This window comes from Salvelinus sp. IW2-2015, linkage group LG18, assembly GCF_002910315.2.
Source record: "Salvelinus sp. IW2-2015 linkage group LG18, ASM291031v2, whole genome shotgun sequence".
NCBI classification, from domain to species: domain Eukaryota; kingdom Metazoa; phylum Chordata; class Actinopteri; order Salmoniformes; family Salmonidae; genus Salvelinus; species Salvelinus sp. IW2-2015.
Genome location: NC_036858.1, coordinates 14,034,615 through 14,052,207, shown reverse-complemented (window position 1 = coordinate 14,052,207; position 17,593 = coordinate 14,034,615). Strand labels below are relative to the sequence as shown.

At 47.1% G+C, this 17,593-nt stretch overlaps 1 protein-coding gene across 1 annotated transcript in view; it reads left to right on the top strand.

Moving 5' to 3' along the window:
• The first annotated feature begins 2,073 nt into the window (after positions 1–2,073).
• The window catches only part of LOC111977869 (calpain-15-like), a 29,179-nt gene continuing 13,659 nt past the window's right edge, over positions 2,074–17,593 (top strand). The window contains 4 exon segments of the mRNA XM_024007627.2: positions 2,074–2,144; positions 2,147–2,238; positions 2,241–3,740; positions 15,526–15,734. Coding sequence (XP_023863395.1) covers positions 2,078–2,144; positions 2,147–2,238; positions 2,241–3,740; positions 15,526–15,734 — 1,868 coding nt within the window. The 5' untranslated portion in view covers positions 2,074–2,077.

Genomic DNA, 17,593 nt, shown 5'->3' with positions numbered 1-17,593 from the left:
GAAGCAGGTAGTGAGGGCTATTAGAGAATGCATAGAGAAGCAGGCGAGTGAGGGCTAGTAGGGGATGCATAGAGAAGCAAGGGATTGAGGGCTAGTAGGGGGTGCATTGTGAAGCAGGGGAGTGAGGGCTAGTAGGGGATGCATAGAGAAGCAGGGAAGCGAGGGCTAGTAGGGGATGCATAGAGAAGCAGGTGAGTGAGTGAGGGCTAGTAGGGGATGTGGAGAGAAGCAGGTGAGTGAGTGAGGGCTAGTAGGGGATGTGGAGAGAAGCAGGTGAGTGAGTGAGGGCTAGGAGGGATGCATAGAGAAGCAGGTGAGTGAGGGCTAGTAGGGGTTGCATAGAGAAGCAGGTGAATAAGGGCTAGTACGGGATGCGGAGAGAAGCAGGTTTGTTGAGTGCTGGTAGTGGATGCGGCTGGCTGATTACAGCTGCCACACCTGATATGTGCATGAAAGTCAAGTAGATGTTATTGGACCTGCGCATACAAGAGACTTTTGCTTTTGCTTAAATTCAACAAAATGTTTAAACAAAACTGACTTTATAAACATTTTATAACAGGAGCCAGCAGTTTCTTTAGATTGGTAGGGCTGAAAAATATGGTAGTATCATATAAAACGGTACGAAGGTACAGTATTCTAAAATGTTGGTATCATAAGTATTGTGACGTTTCGGTACTGTGATATTCCCATGGTACCAGTATACCGTGCAACACTAAATGCTGTATTATTAATAGTAATAGATGTTCTTGGGCCAGCGAGCGCCGGAGTCGGTCAGATCAGTGGTTCTCAAACCTCTCCTCGGGGACTCCCAGACATTTCACAATTGAGTTGTTGCTTTGAACTAGCTCACCTGATTCAACTAGCCAAAGCCTTAATGATTAGTTGACACATTTAAATATCAGGTTTACCTGCTCTGGAATAGATCAAATGCATGGAACGGCTGGGAGTCCCCGAGGAGAGGTTCGAGAACCACTGGGTCAGCTGATGATATGCTAGCCAATGGGGCAGCCGGGGCAGTCTAGCGTGGTGATAGTGGCATTAGCTCTTAGCACTTCGTCCATTTCTCTCCCTGTTGCAGTGTTCACACATGAGCGCTTTGAGTGACAGTGGCATTTATGGGCCCCGCTCGAACGGCACCCCATGTCGAGTGTCCCCAGGGGCCCCCCAGTCCCTCCATCAGCCTGGGCACAGTCTAGAGGTGGCCAACAGTGCTAGTCCCCTAGGGGACGGGCTGTATGAACACATCTACGTGATTCTAGTTAGGACATGCTATCCTAGTTTGAACACATACTAGTTATTCTAGTTAGGTTTGYGTGGTATCCAGATTTTCAGACATCATACCCTTTCTGTACCATACCGGGGTATACTGTATTACCAGAAGTGCACACAAGGGGTGCTTTTTTTTTATGCACAAAACAATTTAGGCAACAGGGATKTTGATCCAAGAGGATCAACCTGGATCAGAAGTTCGTCTTCACATCAGAAGGCCCAAAYCCCCGATCGTAAACGCTAACACAGAAGCCAGTGCACATTTTAAAATCATTTTTTGCTTTGATTCTAACTCTCGCTCTATTTGGCCCTCCGCTCCTGTCCTCTCCATTAACATTGACCAGAGAGAGGATGATAGGAGGTGCTAGATCAGAAGGTCCCGGRGTTTTTRCATTCCAATAAGTGTCAGTCAGGTGGATGGTTCTGAGTATGTTTGTGAGAGGATTCACTCAGTATTCTCCCGTAGTAGTACCAGCAGCAGCTTCGTCTGTCTGACTGGCTGGCTGTTTGCCTGGCTGTCTGGCTGGCTCCTCTCATCACAGAGGCATTGTGCATGGATTTACTGCCCTCAATTCCCCGAAGAGGGAGATTTTGCATTCCAAACTTGCCACTGGCTAATCTCTCTCTCCCCCCCCCCCCCCCCCCCCCCCCCCCCCCTCTCTTCCATCTTCTCTCCTCACTCCCCCCCCCCCCCCCCCCCCCCCACTTATCCCAAACTTCCCTTTTAACTTCTGCTCCCCATCTCCCACTCGTCCTCTTCTTTCTCTTTCTGTCTTTCTTTCATACAGCCATCTCAGTCCCCGGCTCCATGGCGGCTGCAGTGCAAGGCAGCGAGTGGTCGTGCGGCCGCTGCACCTTCCTGAACGCGGGGGTGGCGCGCGCTGCTCCATCTGCGAGGCGCCGCGCCAGAAACCCGACCTCAACCAGATCCTGAGGCTGAGCAGCACCGAGGAGCAGCAACGCTGGGGCCTGCCCCCGCCTGCACCCTCAACAACCCCCAGGGCTCCGGCGCCTGCACCATCTGTGGCTTTGGACCCTCGCCAAGCACCCCCACACCGACCACAACCATGGCCACCATCGCCAATGGCCTCGTGCCGCCGGAGACTCCCACGCCTGTCATGACTCCCACGGTTCTCCTGGAGCCCCGCGGGCAGCAGCCGGCCAAGGAGGAGGCGCTGAGGAGGTCGGAGAGCAACGGGGAGGTGGGGGGCCTGAGCGGTCTGGGTGGACCCGAGGGGCAGCAGCACCACCACTCAGGCTGGGCGTGCCCACGATGCACGCTTCATAATACTCCTGTTGCATTGTCGTGTTCGGCCTGCGGGGGACCAAGGAAACTGTCGCTGCCCAAGATCCCACCCGAGGCGCTGGTGGTGCCCGAGGTTCGCACGCCCGTGCTAGGSTTTCCCGTCCACGTAGCAGGGGCCTCCGCCCCTCCACTCCTCATTGACTTGACAGACGACTCGCCCCCCGCAGCTGCTCCCTGCGAACCCCAGGAGCCCCCCGACACCAACTTGCCCCCTACGCCACTCTCCTCCCCTTTCACTCCCTTCTCTTCTCTCCAGAACAACCCAGTGCCCCGCAGCAGGAGAGAGGTGCCCCCGCCAGGGCGGCCACCCAACCCTAACCCCAACGCCCCCAGCCCCACTTCGCCCTCCGCGGCCTACGTGCCCCCTCCGCCCTGCCCTCCCCTCCGCCCTGCCAAGCCTAAGCAAGCCCAGCCTCAGGAGCCTTCCTTCCCCAGCAAGCGCCTCAGCATCCTGGAGGAGGAGGACGGCCCCCACCCCCATCACACCTCCCACGCCCCCGTTACATCGGCCCCCACTTGGAAGTGCCCAGGATGCTCCTTGCCCAACCTGAGCGGCTCGTCCAAGTGTGAGGCATGTCGCTCGTCGCGGGCCGGTGCCGACCTCATCGACCTGGTGGGCTGCGAGACGGTGCGCTTTACTCCGGCRAGCCCCTCCAGTCCGGACTTCAGCACCTGGGCCTGCTCCAAATGTACCCTCCGCAACCCCACGGGGGTGGCCAAGTGCTCGGCCTGCGGTTCCTCCAAGCTGCATGGCTTCCAGGAGCCTAGTTCTCGCTGCTGCCCGCAATGCGGTCTCCCCGGCCCCTGCTCCTGCTCCTCAGCCTCCTCCTCATCGTCTTCTGGACACAAGGCCCGAAAACAAGCCCGGGTCTACCCCTCGCCCTCGGCCACCAACACCTCCTCCTCTTCCTCATCGTCCTCSTCSTCCTCTTCCTCGTGCACGCTACTGCAGGAGAAGCAGTGGGGCTGTCCGGCGTGCACGCTGCTCAACGACGTCAAGTCTAAGAACTGCGCGGCATGCCACACGGCCCAGCAGTACCTGACRCTGCGCAAGGTGGCCAAGCCACTGAAGAGGAGGGAGAGCATGCACGTGGAGGCACGGCGGCGCAACGACGAGGGCGAAGCCAAGGAACTCTGGGAGAACATCACCACCTTCTGTCGAGAGGTAAGTCACCCTGGGAACCCGGGGGGGTTGGGGAAATGGATTGTGTTTATGCTTTTCAAAAGCTAATAGTGTCTTTTGTAAAGAGCATGTGTCAAGAGAACTGACATCATACTCGAGCAACTTACATCAGTTTCCAAGAGTTTGCCACTGACATGTCAGCATCACTTTCAGGAGAGATGAATAGTCAACGAGTTTCCCAAAGAGCATATTTCATTGTGCCATGAATAATAAATGCAGTAGGGACGTTTTACATGCGTCACACTGCAACTGTGAACTGCCAAGCGGCACAATACAGCTTTCTAATACTCTGGCTTCTTTACCATGGTTCCAGTGATTAGCAGGCAACTCCGATCTGCCTAATTTTTAAAGACGCTGCCAGGAGACCCTAATAGGCTTTTGTTGTTGTAGTTTCTGTTTGCGCTTCTCTGCTCATTAGTGGATTTTTAATGGGGCACGGGGTGAACGTTTGTCCCTTGATTACACCGGCAGTCCCGAACATCTCTGTTTATCCCAAATAGTAATTCTGAAACCGGGACAATTCTCCCAAGTCGGATGACGTTTTTTCCCCATATCTCATAATGGTTTGTAATTAGTAGTTGTTTGTCCTAAAAATGCTCCGACGTGAAAGGGTTTTGTTTGTCCATGAGTAAGTTACTCGCAAGCCCAGAGTCTGTGTGTATCATATTTATCGTTGCAATATGTGTGGCGCAACAACACAACTTTGAGAGATAGATTGTTATAAAGCCCATAAGGATCTCTCGATCATGTCRGGGCAGGTGTTTTAAGTGAGCTATACACATTTAGGATCAGCTTCCCCTCCCACAATCCTAACCTTAACCATTAGTGGGGGAAATGCTAAACTGACTGAAGATCAGCGTCTAGGGGCAACTTCACGCTACTACACCATGTCGCCCCCGGGAACACTTTCTGATCTGCATAAAGACTTTGTCTCTCTGGCTTTTCTTTCTCTCACACAGACACTACCAGTCTGTTTTCAGTCTTCAGTTCACACAAGGAGACGTGAATCATAATACATTTTTTATTTCGGAGGGGATCAATWGAAACGGTGAAATGTGTGTTTTTACAATGGCGTCAGTCAATGCATACAAATCAACCTCAGTCAGTACAATTACATTTATATTGACATTTTTCAAAGTAAACTTAGAAATAACAATTTGAATAAACTTTTGCAAGATTACAAGAGGGTGGAAAGTTCTGAAATGGCCAAGAAAAGCTTAGGTTCTCTAACCATAATGACGCTGACCCCCTTCAAGAAACAATGAATTTTCATTAACCAGCATAAATGTCAGTCTGGAAGAATTAATCAAGGGTTTTTCTTAATGGAGAAACCCTAATTACCCTTTGTAATTACAAACTAATCTCCAGATTACAACACCTAATGTAGAGTGACGTCCCTTTGCCCCCACCACTCGTGCTCATCTTTAAATACTAAAAGACCCGACGGGTCGTTTTGGTTCAGTACTCTAGCGTAAAGCGTTTTGATTGGTCTGATTTTGATTCGCCTTTGGAGTGGTTGGTCTCGTAGCCAGCTTGATGTAACCAGTGGAAACCGCCTGTTTGGGTGAACAGTGTGTTCCTGAAAACCTGAAGTAGCCAGCGTAATGGAAAACAATTACCTGCTAGGGGGGGTGCGGGGGCATGCCCCCCAGCAAAATGTTTGGCCCGAAAAAATGTATTAGTCAATTAAGTAGCCAGCCACATAAGGGTTAGTAGTCCGCTATTTGTTTGGCAGTGTATAAAACACACTGGGTGAGGGGACATAGGACTAACCCCAGGGAGAGGTAGYGAAGGACGATGCCTCACTTTTTGACTTTTTCAAGTTTGCTTTATCTCGACACCATGGACTCTGGATTTAAAAAAGCCACAGAATTTCATCATGTTTGCCTACGCTATTTGTCATAAGCAAGAAAGTGGGGGGTAAATTTAAACTGATACAGGAACGTTGTCACTCACACGTATACATTTCATTCCATGTGGAGGGTATCGTGTCATTTTTATAATGGTACAACGTTGGCTCTACCATGCATTATTTATGTCAAATGCTGCTCTGCYAGTTGCGGGTTCACCTTTGGGAGCGTGGGTGGGAAGCCGGCTTATACAGGAAGGATGTTGGAGAGCCTCTCCTCTCCTCCTCTTGAACACCTAGACTAAATGTATCCCTTCATCTCTACTCTTTCATCCTTCACTCCCAATATCCCATCCCACCGTCCTCCTCCTCTCTTCCCATTCCCCCCTTCTTTATTCCCCCTCTCTTCTATTCCCTTCTGTCCCCAGTGCTACCGTACTCCCCTTCTCTCTTCCCCCTCTCCTCACTTCTATCCCCCAGGGCACCATACCCCCCCCCCCCCCCCCCCCCCCCCCCCCTCTCCCCCCCCCCCCCCCCCCCCCCCCCCTCCCCTCCCCCCCCTCTTTTTCCCCCCCCCCTCTCCTTCCCCCCTCTCCCCCCGCCCCCCCTCCCCCCCTCCCCCCCCCCCCCCCCCCCCCCTTCCTCCCCCCGGGGCCCCCCCCCCCCCCCCCCCCCCTTTTTCCTTTGCGGCTGTGGTGCTACCCATGTGAACGCTAAGGTGAACACGGGACATTTTATTTTTAGAAACGGGGAAGTAGAGTAGCAGCAATTATCCGCTTCCCTAAAGCAAATGTAATCAGCGGGAGCATCGAGCGGCACAGCTTAGTTTAGGGAGGGTGGAGTCGGCTAAGCACACRCCCCCCCCCCCCCCCGTGCAGTGAATCTATCACCCCCAGGGTACCTCATGACTGCCTCAGCCTCACACGAGGCTGTTGTCACAAAGTGCTATACAGAAAGCCAGTCTAAAACCCCAAAGAGCAAGCGATGCAGATGCAGAAGCACAGCGGCTAGGAAAAACTCCCGAGAAAGGCAAGGAGCTAGGAAGAAACCTAGAGGGGGAACCAGGCTCCGAGGGGTGGCCAGTCCTCTTTTGGCTGTGCCGGGTGGAGATTAGAAGAGTACATGGCCGTTAAAGCCAGATAGTTCTTCAAGACCTTAAACGTTCATAGATGACCAGCAGGYTCAAATAATAACCACAGTGGTTATAGAAGGTGTAGGCTCGTGCTGCCATGTCGCTGGAGAATTTTGTGTTGCAAAACGGTTTGAATGGTCCAGTGGGATTTTGATTGGGTGTTACATTTCAAGAACCCTATCCCCACATGCTTGTAGAAGGTAGACACTTCCACTGTTTTCCGTCCGGGTAGGACATATTTTGAGAGTTGTTGTGTATGTAGCCCAAAGGCTGGCAGATGGCGATATTGAGTCATTTAATTTTTCCGTCCAAAGGGAATGCATGCAGCCGGCCATACATTCGTATTCCCCCATGGACCGGTTTGTACATAAAACGTTCTTCATTTAGGCTGCAAAGGTGTCATTTTCCTCCTTAAAGACATGCTCCGGAACTTTGGTGACTACTAATTATTATTTAAACCTCCCGGTTTGGGCTGGATATGTGAATGTGTAGTTCATACGTTTATAATCTATGAGCAGAATTACCGTCTTACCTCAATTAGCCACGAAATCCCTAGTTTTAAAGCGACCGTTTATCTGGAAGCTGGGCGGCGCCATTTTCTGCACATTTTCCCCCACGTGATCCAGCCCCCGAGCAATTTGAGTTCAACCAATGAGCTTCAGCCACTRGAGTGACAGCTAGCAAAGAGGCACGTCAGAGAGCGAGAGAGGTGCACAAATGTGACGTAGTACGCAATTTTTGGAGAGACCACTTTTGGATCGTGAGCGCTGCTTTCAGAACTACTGGCTAAAAYGTATACAAATGGACCGCAGAATGTCTTTAACTCTATGTAATGGTGAGAAGGCGGAAGAAAACAGGGGAGAATATGTATACATTCTTTATGAAACACCATTTTCCACCACCATGCTAGAGTAGCTAATGCTAGTACCGGATGTTGCGTATCTCGTTGAGCCAATCAGGTTGCAGCAGTCTTTTTTTATTTTGAAACTATCAGACCAGGGTTAAAAGAACAGACTGCTGCAACCTGACTGGCTAAACATGATACGCAACATCCATTTCCCCCCTCTTGCTGCAGCTTTAGCTCATCCTGAAATAACAGAGAAATGCTGAGAACTAGCGTACTGCAATTGTTCTAAAATGTTTTTTTGTCATCCATCTTGTTTTATTGACTTTGGCTCCTATTGACCTTTGGAGCTCCGCCCAAGCAAGGCATTTGATTTGTTTGACATGTTGTGAGGCGTCACAGATTTACACTGGGTTCCGACCCCTCTTTAGCGGATTTATGCCATGGAACTTCCCGGTTTGCGACGAGAGCGCGAGAGAGACAAGGTAGCACGGTGAAACAGGTCAGTGTTTCATAGCCGCAGGCAGAACTGGATCAGCAGCACGACCAGGTGGACTGGGGACAGGGACCACCAGGAGTCGTCAGACCACTCCAAAGAGTGCTTAGATGACCACAACATTGTAGAGGCATATCTCCTAGCCACAGTGGTGTAAAAATAATTTATAAGTAGTTGTTTTGGGTATTTGTACTTTACTTTACTATTTATATTTTTGACTACTTTTACTTTTACTTCACTACATTCCTAAAGAAAATAATGTACTTTTTACTCCATACATTTTCCCTGACACCCAAAAGTACTTGTTACATTTTGAATGCATAGCAGGACAGGAAAATGGTCCAATTTACACACTTGTTTGTAAATGATGTCTGAGTGTTGGACTGTGCCCCTGGCTATCTGTAGATAAATTTWAAAAAAACTAGAATATGGTGCCATCTGGTTTGCTTAATATAAGGAATTTGAAATAATTTATACTTTTACTTTTGCTTTTGAAGTATATTTTAGCAATTACATCTACTTTTGATACTTGAGTATATTTAAAACCAAATACCTTTCGACTTTTACTCAAGTAGGATTTTACTGGGTTACTTTCACTTTTACTTGACTCATTTTCTATGAAGGTATCTTAACTTTTACTCAAGTATGACAATTGCGTACATTTTCCACCACTGCCTAGCCATTATTTCATTAACGAGTTGTCACAGACAAGTAGATCAAGAACGGAAGCTATATGAGAGTGGAGCAAAGATGGTATTTAGACAATATAAGGACAAAGACATCCATCCAGATAGACATTGTCCCATAATCTATTACTTGAGGTTTTAAGCAATACAAATGTCCCAGCCCACTGGGCACACCACGTCTTTTCAACGTGGAGAATTGGGTAGTATTTGTTAAGATACGTTGATCAATGAGATTCCCGCCTATTTTCACCCACTCAAAAAYACAGCCAAAAGTTTGTTGAATTCCCAAATGTGTTATCACGGCGCTTTCAAACATGTTAAAAGCATAATACAGTTCAAAAGGGAATACAATGTCAGACATTTTGTTTCTTTATACAATAACTTCATGCGCTATTACTGTGCTTCGTCTAATAGCACAACCAAATGACCTGGATTGCAGTTGAGATTACTTTTAAAGTACATGGTGCGAGTGATCAATGCCGTTTGAGATTCTGCGCAGGTTATTATAGCAATTGTGAAGGTTTCCACAGACCTGCGACCCTGAACAAGCACGCTTCCTATGATTAAATAGGACATTTTATTGTTACAGTAACCTCAAAATGTGACCATGGATGTGTTGCTCATTTTAAGGTTGAATAAATACTGTTACGTTAGTTTGTAAGGTAGCTTGCACAAGCTATTTGACTGTTTTACAAAAGTAATATTGAYTTGAGTTTGGTTGACAACGAAACCAAATATCAACATTTTAAAGGAGATGTATCTTCCGCMTGGATAGCTCCATCTGTGCCACTGATTTAGTCTGGCTTTAATTCCAGTTTGTATGGAAATTAGTAATTGGTGTGTTGGATTCACGTCTCCATTTCAACCAAAAAAGTCGAAGTTAAAGAATGGGACCGAATCGCATCAAACTTTAAATGCACTTTTAAATACAGTTTGATTTGATTCAATCCTATTCTTTAACTTAGATTTTTAGCTTGACCTGGAGATGTGAATTCAACATATTTGTTATTAACTTGTAGATTCCATTTGAAATCAACCAAAGCTTGAAACCCTAGACATATATGCATTGTCTATTTWTTTTMTTGAATCCTGGGTCGAATTTAAACAATAGCCGTTGTTGACTTCCCAAACACTACATATGCCTAAACAGTATAATTMCTGATATATGAGTGATAAACTATGGTTCCATTACGTTTTCTCTGTTGAAACTACACTTTGGAATGACCTTCAACAGCAGCAGTGAATCTAATAGTGGAGATTTCTCTACGATCATTCTCACCATAGCACATATAGTCAGGGACAAATATCAAAGCTAAGGAGGGCTGGGCTTGGTTAAAACCCTGGATGGGAGACCGAAAGGATAGCTGTAGCGAGATCAACTATCCAGTATAAGGTGCTGCCCAGCCTATAGTTTTTTTCCCCTAATAGTGGATATTACGTTGAAGATCTGACGTTGTTTCCCAGGTACAAATTCCAACATATTTTCTATATGTTGAAAATGTATTACCATGATGACATTATCATGTGGTTTGAAATTTTACCCTCAACCCCCCCGTGTAGATTCCACGTCACAATATGTTGACAAATTACGTTGAAGCCACGTTCATTTAACTAGTTTTTGCCCAGTGGGAAGTGTGCTGGTCCACTGTAGCATTTCAGACAGGTTATACAACGTGCTAGCATGCTAGCATTTGTTCTTTCTGACCTGTGAAGCCCTGTCTGGTGGAAACATTGTAATTAACTCTCTTTTCGGAGCATGCCGAGTACACTAAACATATTGCTTATGTTCCCTCTGTTGACGACAATTATGTTCCCTCTGTTGACGTCATATGTTCCATTCTACTTTTCATTGAATAGCCAAGGCTGAACGACAGCACGATTCAAACAGTAGGCATACAGGTGGATTTTAACCGAAAGCTTCCAGCGCCAGGCGCCAGGCGCCACTTTCTTCTGGGACAAATTTCAACCGCCACATGTTTCAATGGGCCCTATTGGCAATAAACCAGTGTACAATAAACCAGTGTAAAAGTTATCGCCGCTGTTTCTATGTAATGGCAGTTCAATAAGTGGCAATAGATGGCTATTGAGCCAACATGACAGTGGCACACTGTCATGTTGGCTCAATAGCCATCTATTGCCACGATCAGTAGGTTGACTGTAGCGTCGCACTTGGTTGCAGTGAGTGCCAGTCACTCCCTCTCCGCATTCAAAATGTCCCCGTATTGATTCAGGTTTCTATAGAGACTCAGACAGCTGGAGTGCTGTGTGTTTTGTTAGCCGGACTAGCCTAGCCATGAACTGTGACTGCGAATGCAGTAGAGTGCTCTCAGGCATTGGCATTGGCCCAGCCTTGAGAATTACCCAACACGGTTCCATCGGAGACAGTCAGGCAGTCAGACCAGCACTGTGTTGCAATGTCGCCGTCACAACAGGCCTCAAACAGCTGGCCCTGGCGAGAATAGCTGAAGGGACACTAACGCTGCGTGGGACTGTTTGTGTCTTGTCTGTCTCGCCGTGGCAGTCTGTCCTGTTTCTACACGTGTCACGATGAGTCATCTGCTTCGTCCTCCGTTTGCCTTTGATTTCCACATGTGCTGAAAGTGGATACGCGCCACATACACTGTGCATGTTTATCCCATTTCTTATACGCTGCCGTCTCCGAGGTCCTGTGTTGTCGGCGAGTGGCTTTTGGAACTCAAGTTAAAAGAGGCCTCTCTGTTTGCAGGTCAGTCGACGCTGAAAGCCCTCCCAACTGCTGTGAAGCAAAGGAAAATGTTATCGGTTGCTGGCTAAACCCCGACAACAAACAGGGGGCGGTGTAAACCTCTGAACTGCAGAGCCACTGAGCCAGTGAGCCACCGATGGACCCCGGGGGGGCTAAATCTTCTGGGGCATGATGGGAAACGGGGGCAGGGGCCAATGTGCCGCTGTCTGCCACGGTGTCGAGGGCAACAGGAGTGGCTTTTTGGTTAGGGTGACGAATCAATTTGTCTCCATTGACTGTGCACTGCCGGGGTGCTTTCAGTACTTTCCACTGGTTCAGGATGCAGGATCCCATCACTACCAACAGTGCACAGAGGAAATAGCACAGGCTAGTCTTTGTATGAGTTCCCTCAAGGTTTGTTGAGCAGGGTTTTGACAGAGTGATAGTGTCAGGTCATTATTGTAAGTTGGTTAGCCTCAATTCAAACTGTTTTGTTGAACAGTGATCACTTACATTTGGAATTGAAGTAGAAATTCTGAACAGATTATTTCAATTGCACATTTCAAAGAAGCACGATTTAGCTTGAAAGTGCTTCACGGGGTGCACAAGTCGGTGTGTTTTAGAAGCATCGCTGTGTGATTCAGCGTGCCGTCTTCTTGATCTCGGAATATGCGTTTTGATGTGTCTTGGCACCTTCCATGCTGCGTGTGCATCTTAATGTTTTAACAGCAGGGAGAGGGCTCCTTTAGCCACATGAATACTCGCTGCCAATGTTTTTCCTGGTACACGACTCAGCGTTCTGTGGCTCCTACGGCGGCCTGCAGGCCTCCGAATTAATCATTATCCTTTTAACACAGACGTCAGACAGAAAACATGTAGGCTAGGGACTATAGTGGTTTATAGTCCTAACCTTAGATCTCTGATAGTTGCATGTTTAGGCTACTCTGGCATGTTTAGGATATTTGACATGTGTTGTTAGTTTACGCATACTATATTTACACTAGGGAAGAGTGGGGTATGTTGAGCCATTTTTTACATTCGGCATCACTACGTTAAGGGAAATATAGTGTTCTTTCTAAGACAGATGCCGACATATATTGCAGGATGACGCGTATCCCAGGAAATAATCAGTATTCATGTAAACATTACAGTTTTCAAAAGGTCGCTTGTCCAAAAAAGTGGTCTCTTGGGTTAAGTTGAGCGTAGGGACAGTGTACGTTGAGCCGCTTTGGGGTAAGTCTGTGAGGGTGTCCCGTGAGGGTGCTGGTAGGTGAAAGTTTATTTAATGGAATGGGGGTGTGGTATATTGTACATCTTAAATGTATGCCTTCATTCAGATAACGATCTCTCTGTTCAATATCACTTACACATCCATTTCTCGACCAGTTGTCCGGGATAGGGGAGGATGTGCCAATTTTGTAGGCAATTTCTCTGCATTTGAGGCTTCTAAGCCCATGAAACTGGTCTGCGAGATTCTTTATGAGTTTAGCAAGCTCAGACTCCATGTCAACAGATAAGACCTTGTGTGCCTCTGCTACTCTTTCAGAGTCTCTCACGCGGGTACATGTTCGTTTAAAAAATTTTTGTCAGTGTACCTCTACAGTGTCATTCAGTCAATTTTTTTTCTTCATCCCTTGATGTTGCTCGAAGGGACTCTCGAGAGCTCTCTCGAGCACCTGAAGAGGGGCCAGACCCCTGCTTGTTTTAGGTTTGTAACACGGGGCATGATGATGTCTGCTCTGTAACAATACAAATGCACATCTCGWGTTCATTCTGTTGAAGTCGGAAGTTTACATACACCTCAGCCAAATACATTTCAACTCCGTTTTTCACATTTCCTGACATTTAATSCTCATAAAAAATTCCCTGTCTTAGGTCAGTTAGGATCACCACTTTATTTTAAGAATGTGAAATGTCAGAATAATAGCAGAGATAATTATTTCTTTCAGCTTTTATTTCTTTCATCACATTCCCAGTGGGTCAGAAGTTTACATACACTCAATTAGTATTTGGTAGCATTGCCTTTAAATTGTTTAACTTGGGTCAAATGTTTCGGGTAGCCTTCCACAAGCTCCCACAATAAGTTGGGTGAATTTTGGCCCATTCCTCCTGACAGAGTGTGTAACTGAGTCAGGTTTGTAGGCCTCCTTGCTCGCACATGCTTTTTCATTCTGCCCACAAATTTTCTATAGGATTGAGGTCAGGGCTTGTGATGGCACCCAAACTTGACTTTGTTGCCCTTAGGCCATTTGCCACCTTTGGAGTATGCTTGGGTCATTGTCCATTGAAGACCATTTGCGACAAGTTTTAACTTCCTGACTCATGTCTTGATGTTTTTTCAATATATCCACATCATTTTCCTTCTTCGTGATGCCATGGTGGTGTTCTTAGGCTTGCAAGCCTCCCCCTTTTCCTCCAAACATAACGATGGTCATTATGGCCAAACAGTTCTATTTTTGTTTCATCAGACCAGAGGACATTTCTCCAAAAAGTACGATCTTTGTTCCCATGTGCAGTTGCAAACCGTAAGTCTGGCTTTTTTATGGCGGTTTTGGAGCAGTGGCTTCTTCCTTGCTGAGCGGCCTTTCAGGTTATGTCGATATAGGACTCGTTTTACTGTGGATATAGATACTTTTGTAGCTGTTTCCTCCAGCATCTTCACAAGGTCCTTTGCTGTTGTTCTGGGATTGATTTGCACTTATCGCACCAAAGTACGTTCATCTCTAGGAGACAGAACGCGTCTCCTTCCTGAGCGGTATGATGGCTGCGGGATCCCATGGTGTTTATACTTGCGTACTATTGTTTGTACAGATGAACATGGTACCTTCAGGCATTTGGAAATTGCTCCCAAGGATGAACCAGACTTGTGGAGGTCTAAAAATGTTTTCTGAGGTCTTGGCTGATTTTCTTTTGATTTTCCCATGATGTCAAGCAGAGGCACTGAGTTTGTAGGTAGCCCTTGAAATACATCCACAGGTACTCCTCCAATTGACTCAAATTATGTAAATTAGCCTGATCAGAAGCTTCTAAAGCCATGAAACCATTTTCTGTTTTTTTCAAAGCTGTTTAAAGGCACAGTCAACTTAGTGTATGTAAACTTCTTGACCCACGGATTGTTAAACAGTGAATTATAAGTGAAATAATCTGTCTGTAAACAATTGTTGGAAAAATTACTTGTGTCATGCACACAGTAAATGTCTTAACTGACTTTCCAAAACTATAGTTTGTTTACAAGAKATTTGTGGAGTGGTTGAAAAACGAGTTTTAATGACTCCAACCTWAGTGTATGTAAACTTCCGACTTCAACTGTATCTATAACACATTACACACAAAAAAACATAAAACGGACTAAATGTTATAGTCATTTGTATGGGGTATGGTGGCCATTGGCTCAACTTACCCCATTGCCTTTGGCTTACCCCAAGGCAAACTTTTGGACCGTATTAGCCCAAAGGATGCACTTTCYTCCTAGGTTTAGAACCTCATGTTGTAGCTTATAGAGACCCCAACTAATATTTAAAACAATGTTAAAACGAGCTACTTTGGTTTAGATACAAGCATCATGAAACCTATAACAATAAATTAATTTGACTTTGTGTAAATCCGTTTTTTGGAGCTAACTTGCTTACCACTTTTTCTATGTGGTTTCTTCCTTCACAGACTCCATGAAATTATGACCTCTTCCTAAATATGTGGTCACATGACACATTTTGTGTCTGGTTTCCTAGAAACTAAGGAGTGGCTCATTTAACCCTTTRGCTCAACTTACCCCACTCTCCCCTATATTGTGGGATTTCCAGACTGCAGCCAACATACAGTACATGTTTTCTCTGTGTGGTGACTTAGTCTTGTTTTGACTAGTCTCGATGCCAGTATGATAATGCACTTGTTCAGCCTTTCTAATCTCCAAGCAAATGACTCACGCTTGTACCCAGGCCACTGACRTACATCATCAGACTCTACTGATCTGTGTGTGGTTTCTCAGCTGGACTGTTGTGATACCTCCGTCTCTTCTGGAGGTTAAGGGTCATGTTTTATATCTCTCTGTCATTTTAGAACGTGGTGAACTTTGTGGACGACAGCTTCCCTCCCAGCCCCCAATCCGTGGGCTTCCCCGAGGGCGACAGCGTCCAGCAGCGAATCAAAAAGTGGCTCCGCCCTCACGAGATCAACTGCAACAACTTTAAGGACCGGGGCGTCAAATGGTCTGTCTTCCGCACCCCTCGGCCCTCGGACATCCTGCAAGGCCTGCTGGGAAACTGRTGGTGAGTTGRGTTCACTGTGTGCGGCGTCGTAGTGTGTGTGGGTGTGCGGGTACCTTCCTCAAACAGTGTGTGGGCATGATTGTGTGTCGACGTGTATACACGTGGCCTGCGTGTTCGGTGTGCCTGCTGTGCTTGTTAGAAACAGTGTTTGCCTCTGCCCTCCCTGGTCTGTTTACTAAGGTGTTTCTGAATGAATAAACCAACTCCACTCTGCATGTGAGAGGTGATCTCTCATCGCTCGTCTTAAAGGTCAGTGGGAGAGAATAAACAAACACACTGGTGGTCCGTGTAGTTTATCACTGAAAAAATGAATATAGATGTACTCCCTGGGCCTAAAGCAGAGAGAAATAGAGAAAGGGAGGGAGAGAGTGTGGGGGGGTGCTAAAGAGAGAGGGAGGAGGAGGAAGAGGGAGGGCGCGAGTGGAAAAGGGGGGGAGAGCGAGCGAGGGAGAGAGAGATAAATAAATAGATAGAAAGAGCTTGGGAAAGAGAGAGAGGAAGAGAGAGGAGGGGTGAGGCAGCCAGATGTACTGATACAGCACCTGACTGTAGGATTATTCAGAGGAATGTAGGTCTGGACACATAGGGTTTATCTCCACGCCCTTGTTTTGGGTGTCCTTGGGGCCTGTGTAGTCACTCCTACAAACACACACACACTCTTATTCACTCATCATCTCTCTCTCACACACACACACACACACACACTCATTCTCATACGCTTTTTACTCTCAAATACACACACACACACACATACACAGCCGCTTATCAAAAATAACCCTCCCCAGGCACCCCTCCACTCTCTCTCTCTCTCTCTCACACTACAGGAAGTAACCCAATTCCCATTCTGAATCACACCCCTAGTCACATTTACAGTCCATGTTAAACATCCCCAGCCAGGCAACCACATGTCAAATCGCATACCGTCACATCAACCCACGCTTGAGCGGCCGGAGAGGCTCGAAACGCGACCCGTCATAGTCCAGCGTTCTCGTCGCTACGCCCAAAGTAATTGGATTTTGATTCGCTTCTTCTTCTTCTTTTTTTTATCTGATTTGCATTGATTGGATTTGCATGGGTTTGAATGGCCAGATCGGCCACGCTTGTCTAGCACTGTAACCCGGAGCAGACGGGGAGATGGAGTTGCCATTGAAAAATGTCTCGTTGAGATGATACGGAAAAAATATCATGCAGAAGGCCCCTCTTGAGACCGATTCTCTCGCTTCGAGGTCACATGTACGCGTGCTCACACAGACACACACACACACACACACACACACACAGGGAGTGCTTGCTGGGTAAAGCCTCAAACGAAGGGGCTCAGCTCTAGGAAGGGTAGATTAGCAGGGAAGATCTCCCGCGTTCCATAACCTCGCTCTAGTCTGCTTCCTCTCAATGTTCTCCTCCTACGTCTGGCTTCTTCCGCCTTGCTCTTTTAGGGGTTTAGGTTGGTGGCAAGTCGACCCGTCGATTGAGAACGGTGCAGATGCAGAGCTACAAAATGGCGTATCATACGCTGCAGTTGGGAGGAAACATGGGGAAGTTATGCTGCTTTGAAATGTGCTTAAACGTGTTATCCCACTTTGGAGACACGTAGGAGGGAAATACCTTGAATGTTCTTTGCACTTCTATAGAGACCTCTTCTTTGTTTACGCCTTACTCAGAATRGCTCACACCGCCTTAAGCCTCACCCTTCTCTTTTAAGAATTTGCGTGTAACCGGCCGGGTGAGCACGGCATTGTGCTCCAGAAGGTAGTCTCCTTTATCCCTCCATTATCTTAGCCAATCATGGGTCCTATCTTTCTCCCACCATTGCTCAGTGATTTTTTTTGTTGCCTTAGCTAAACTCGGGTCGTCATTAA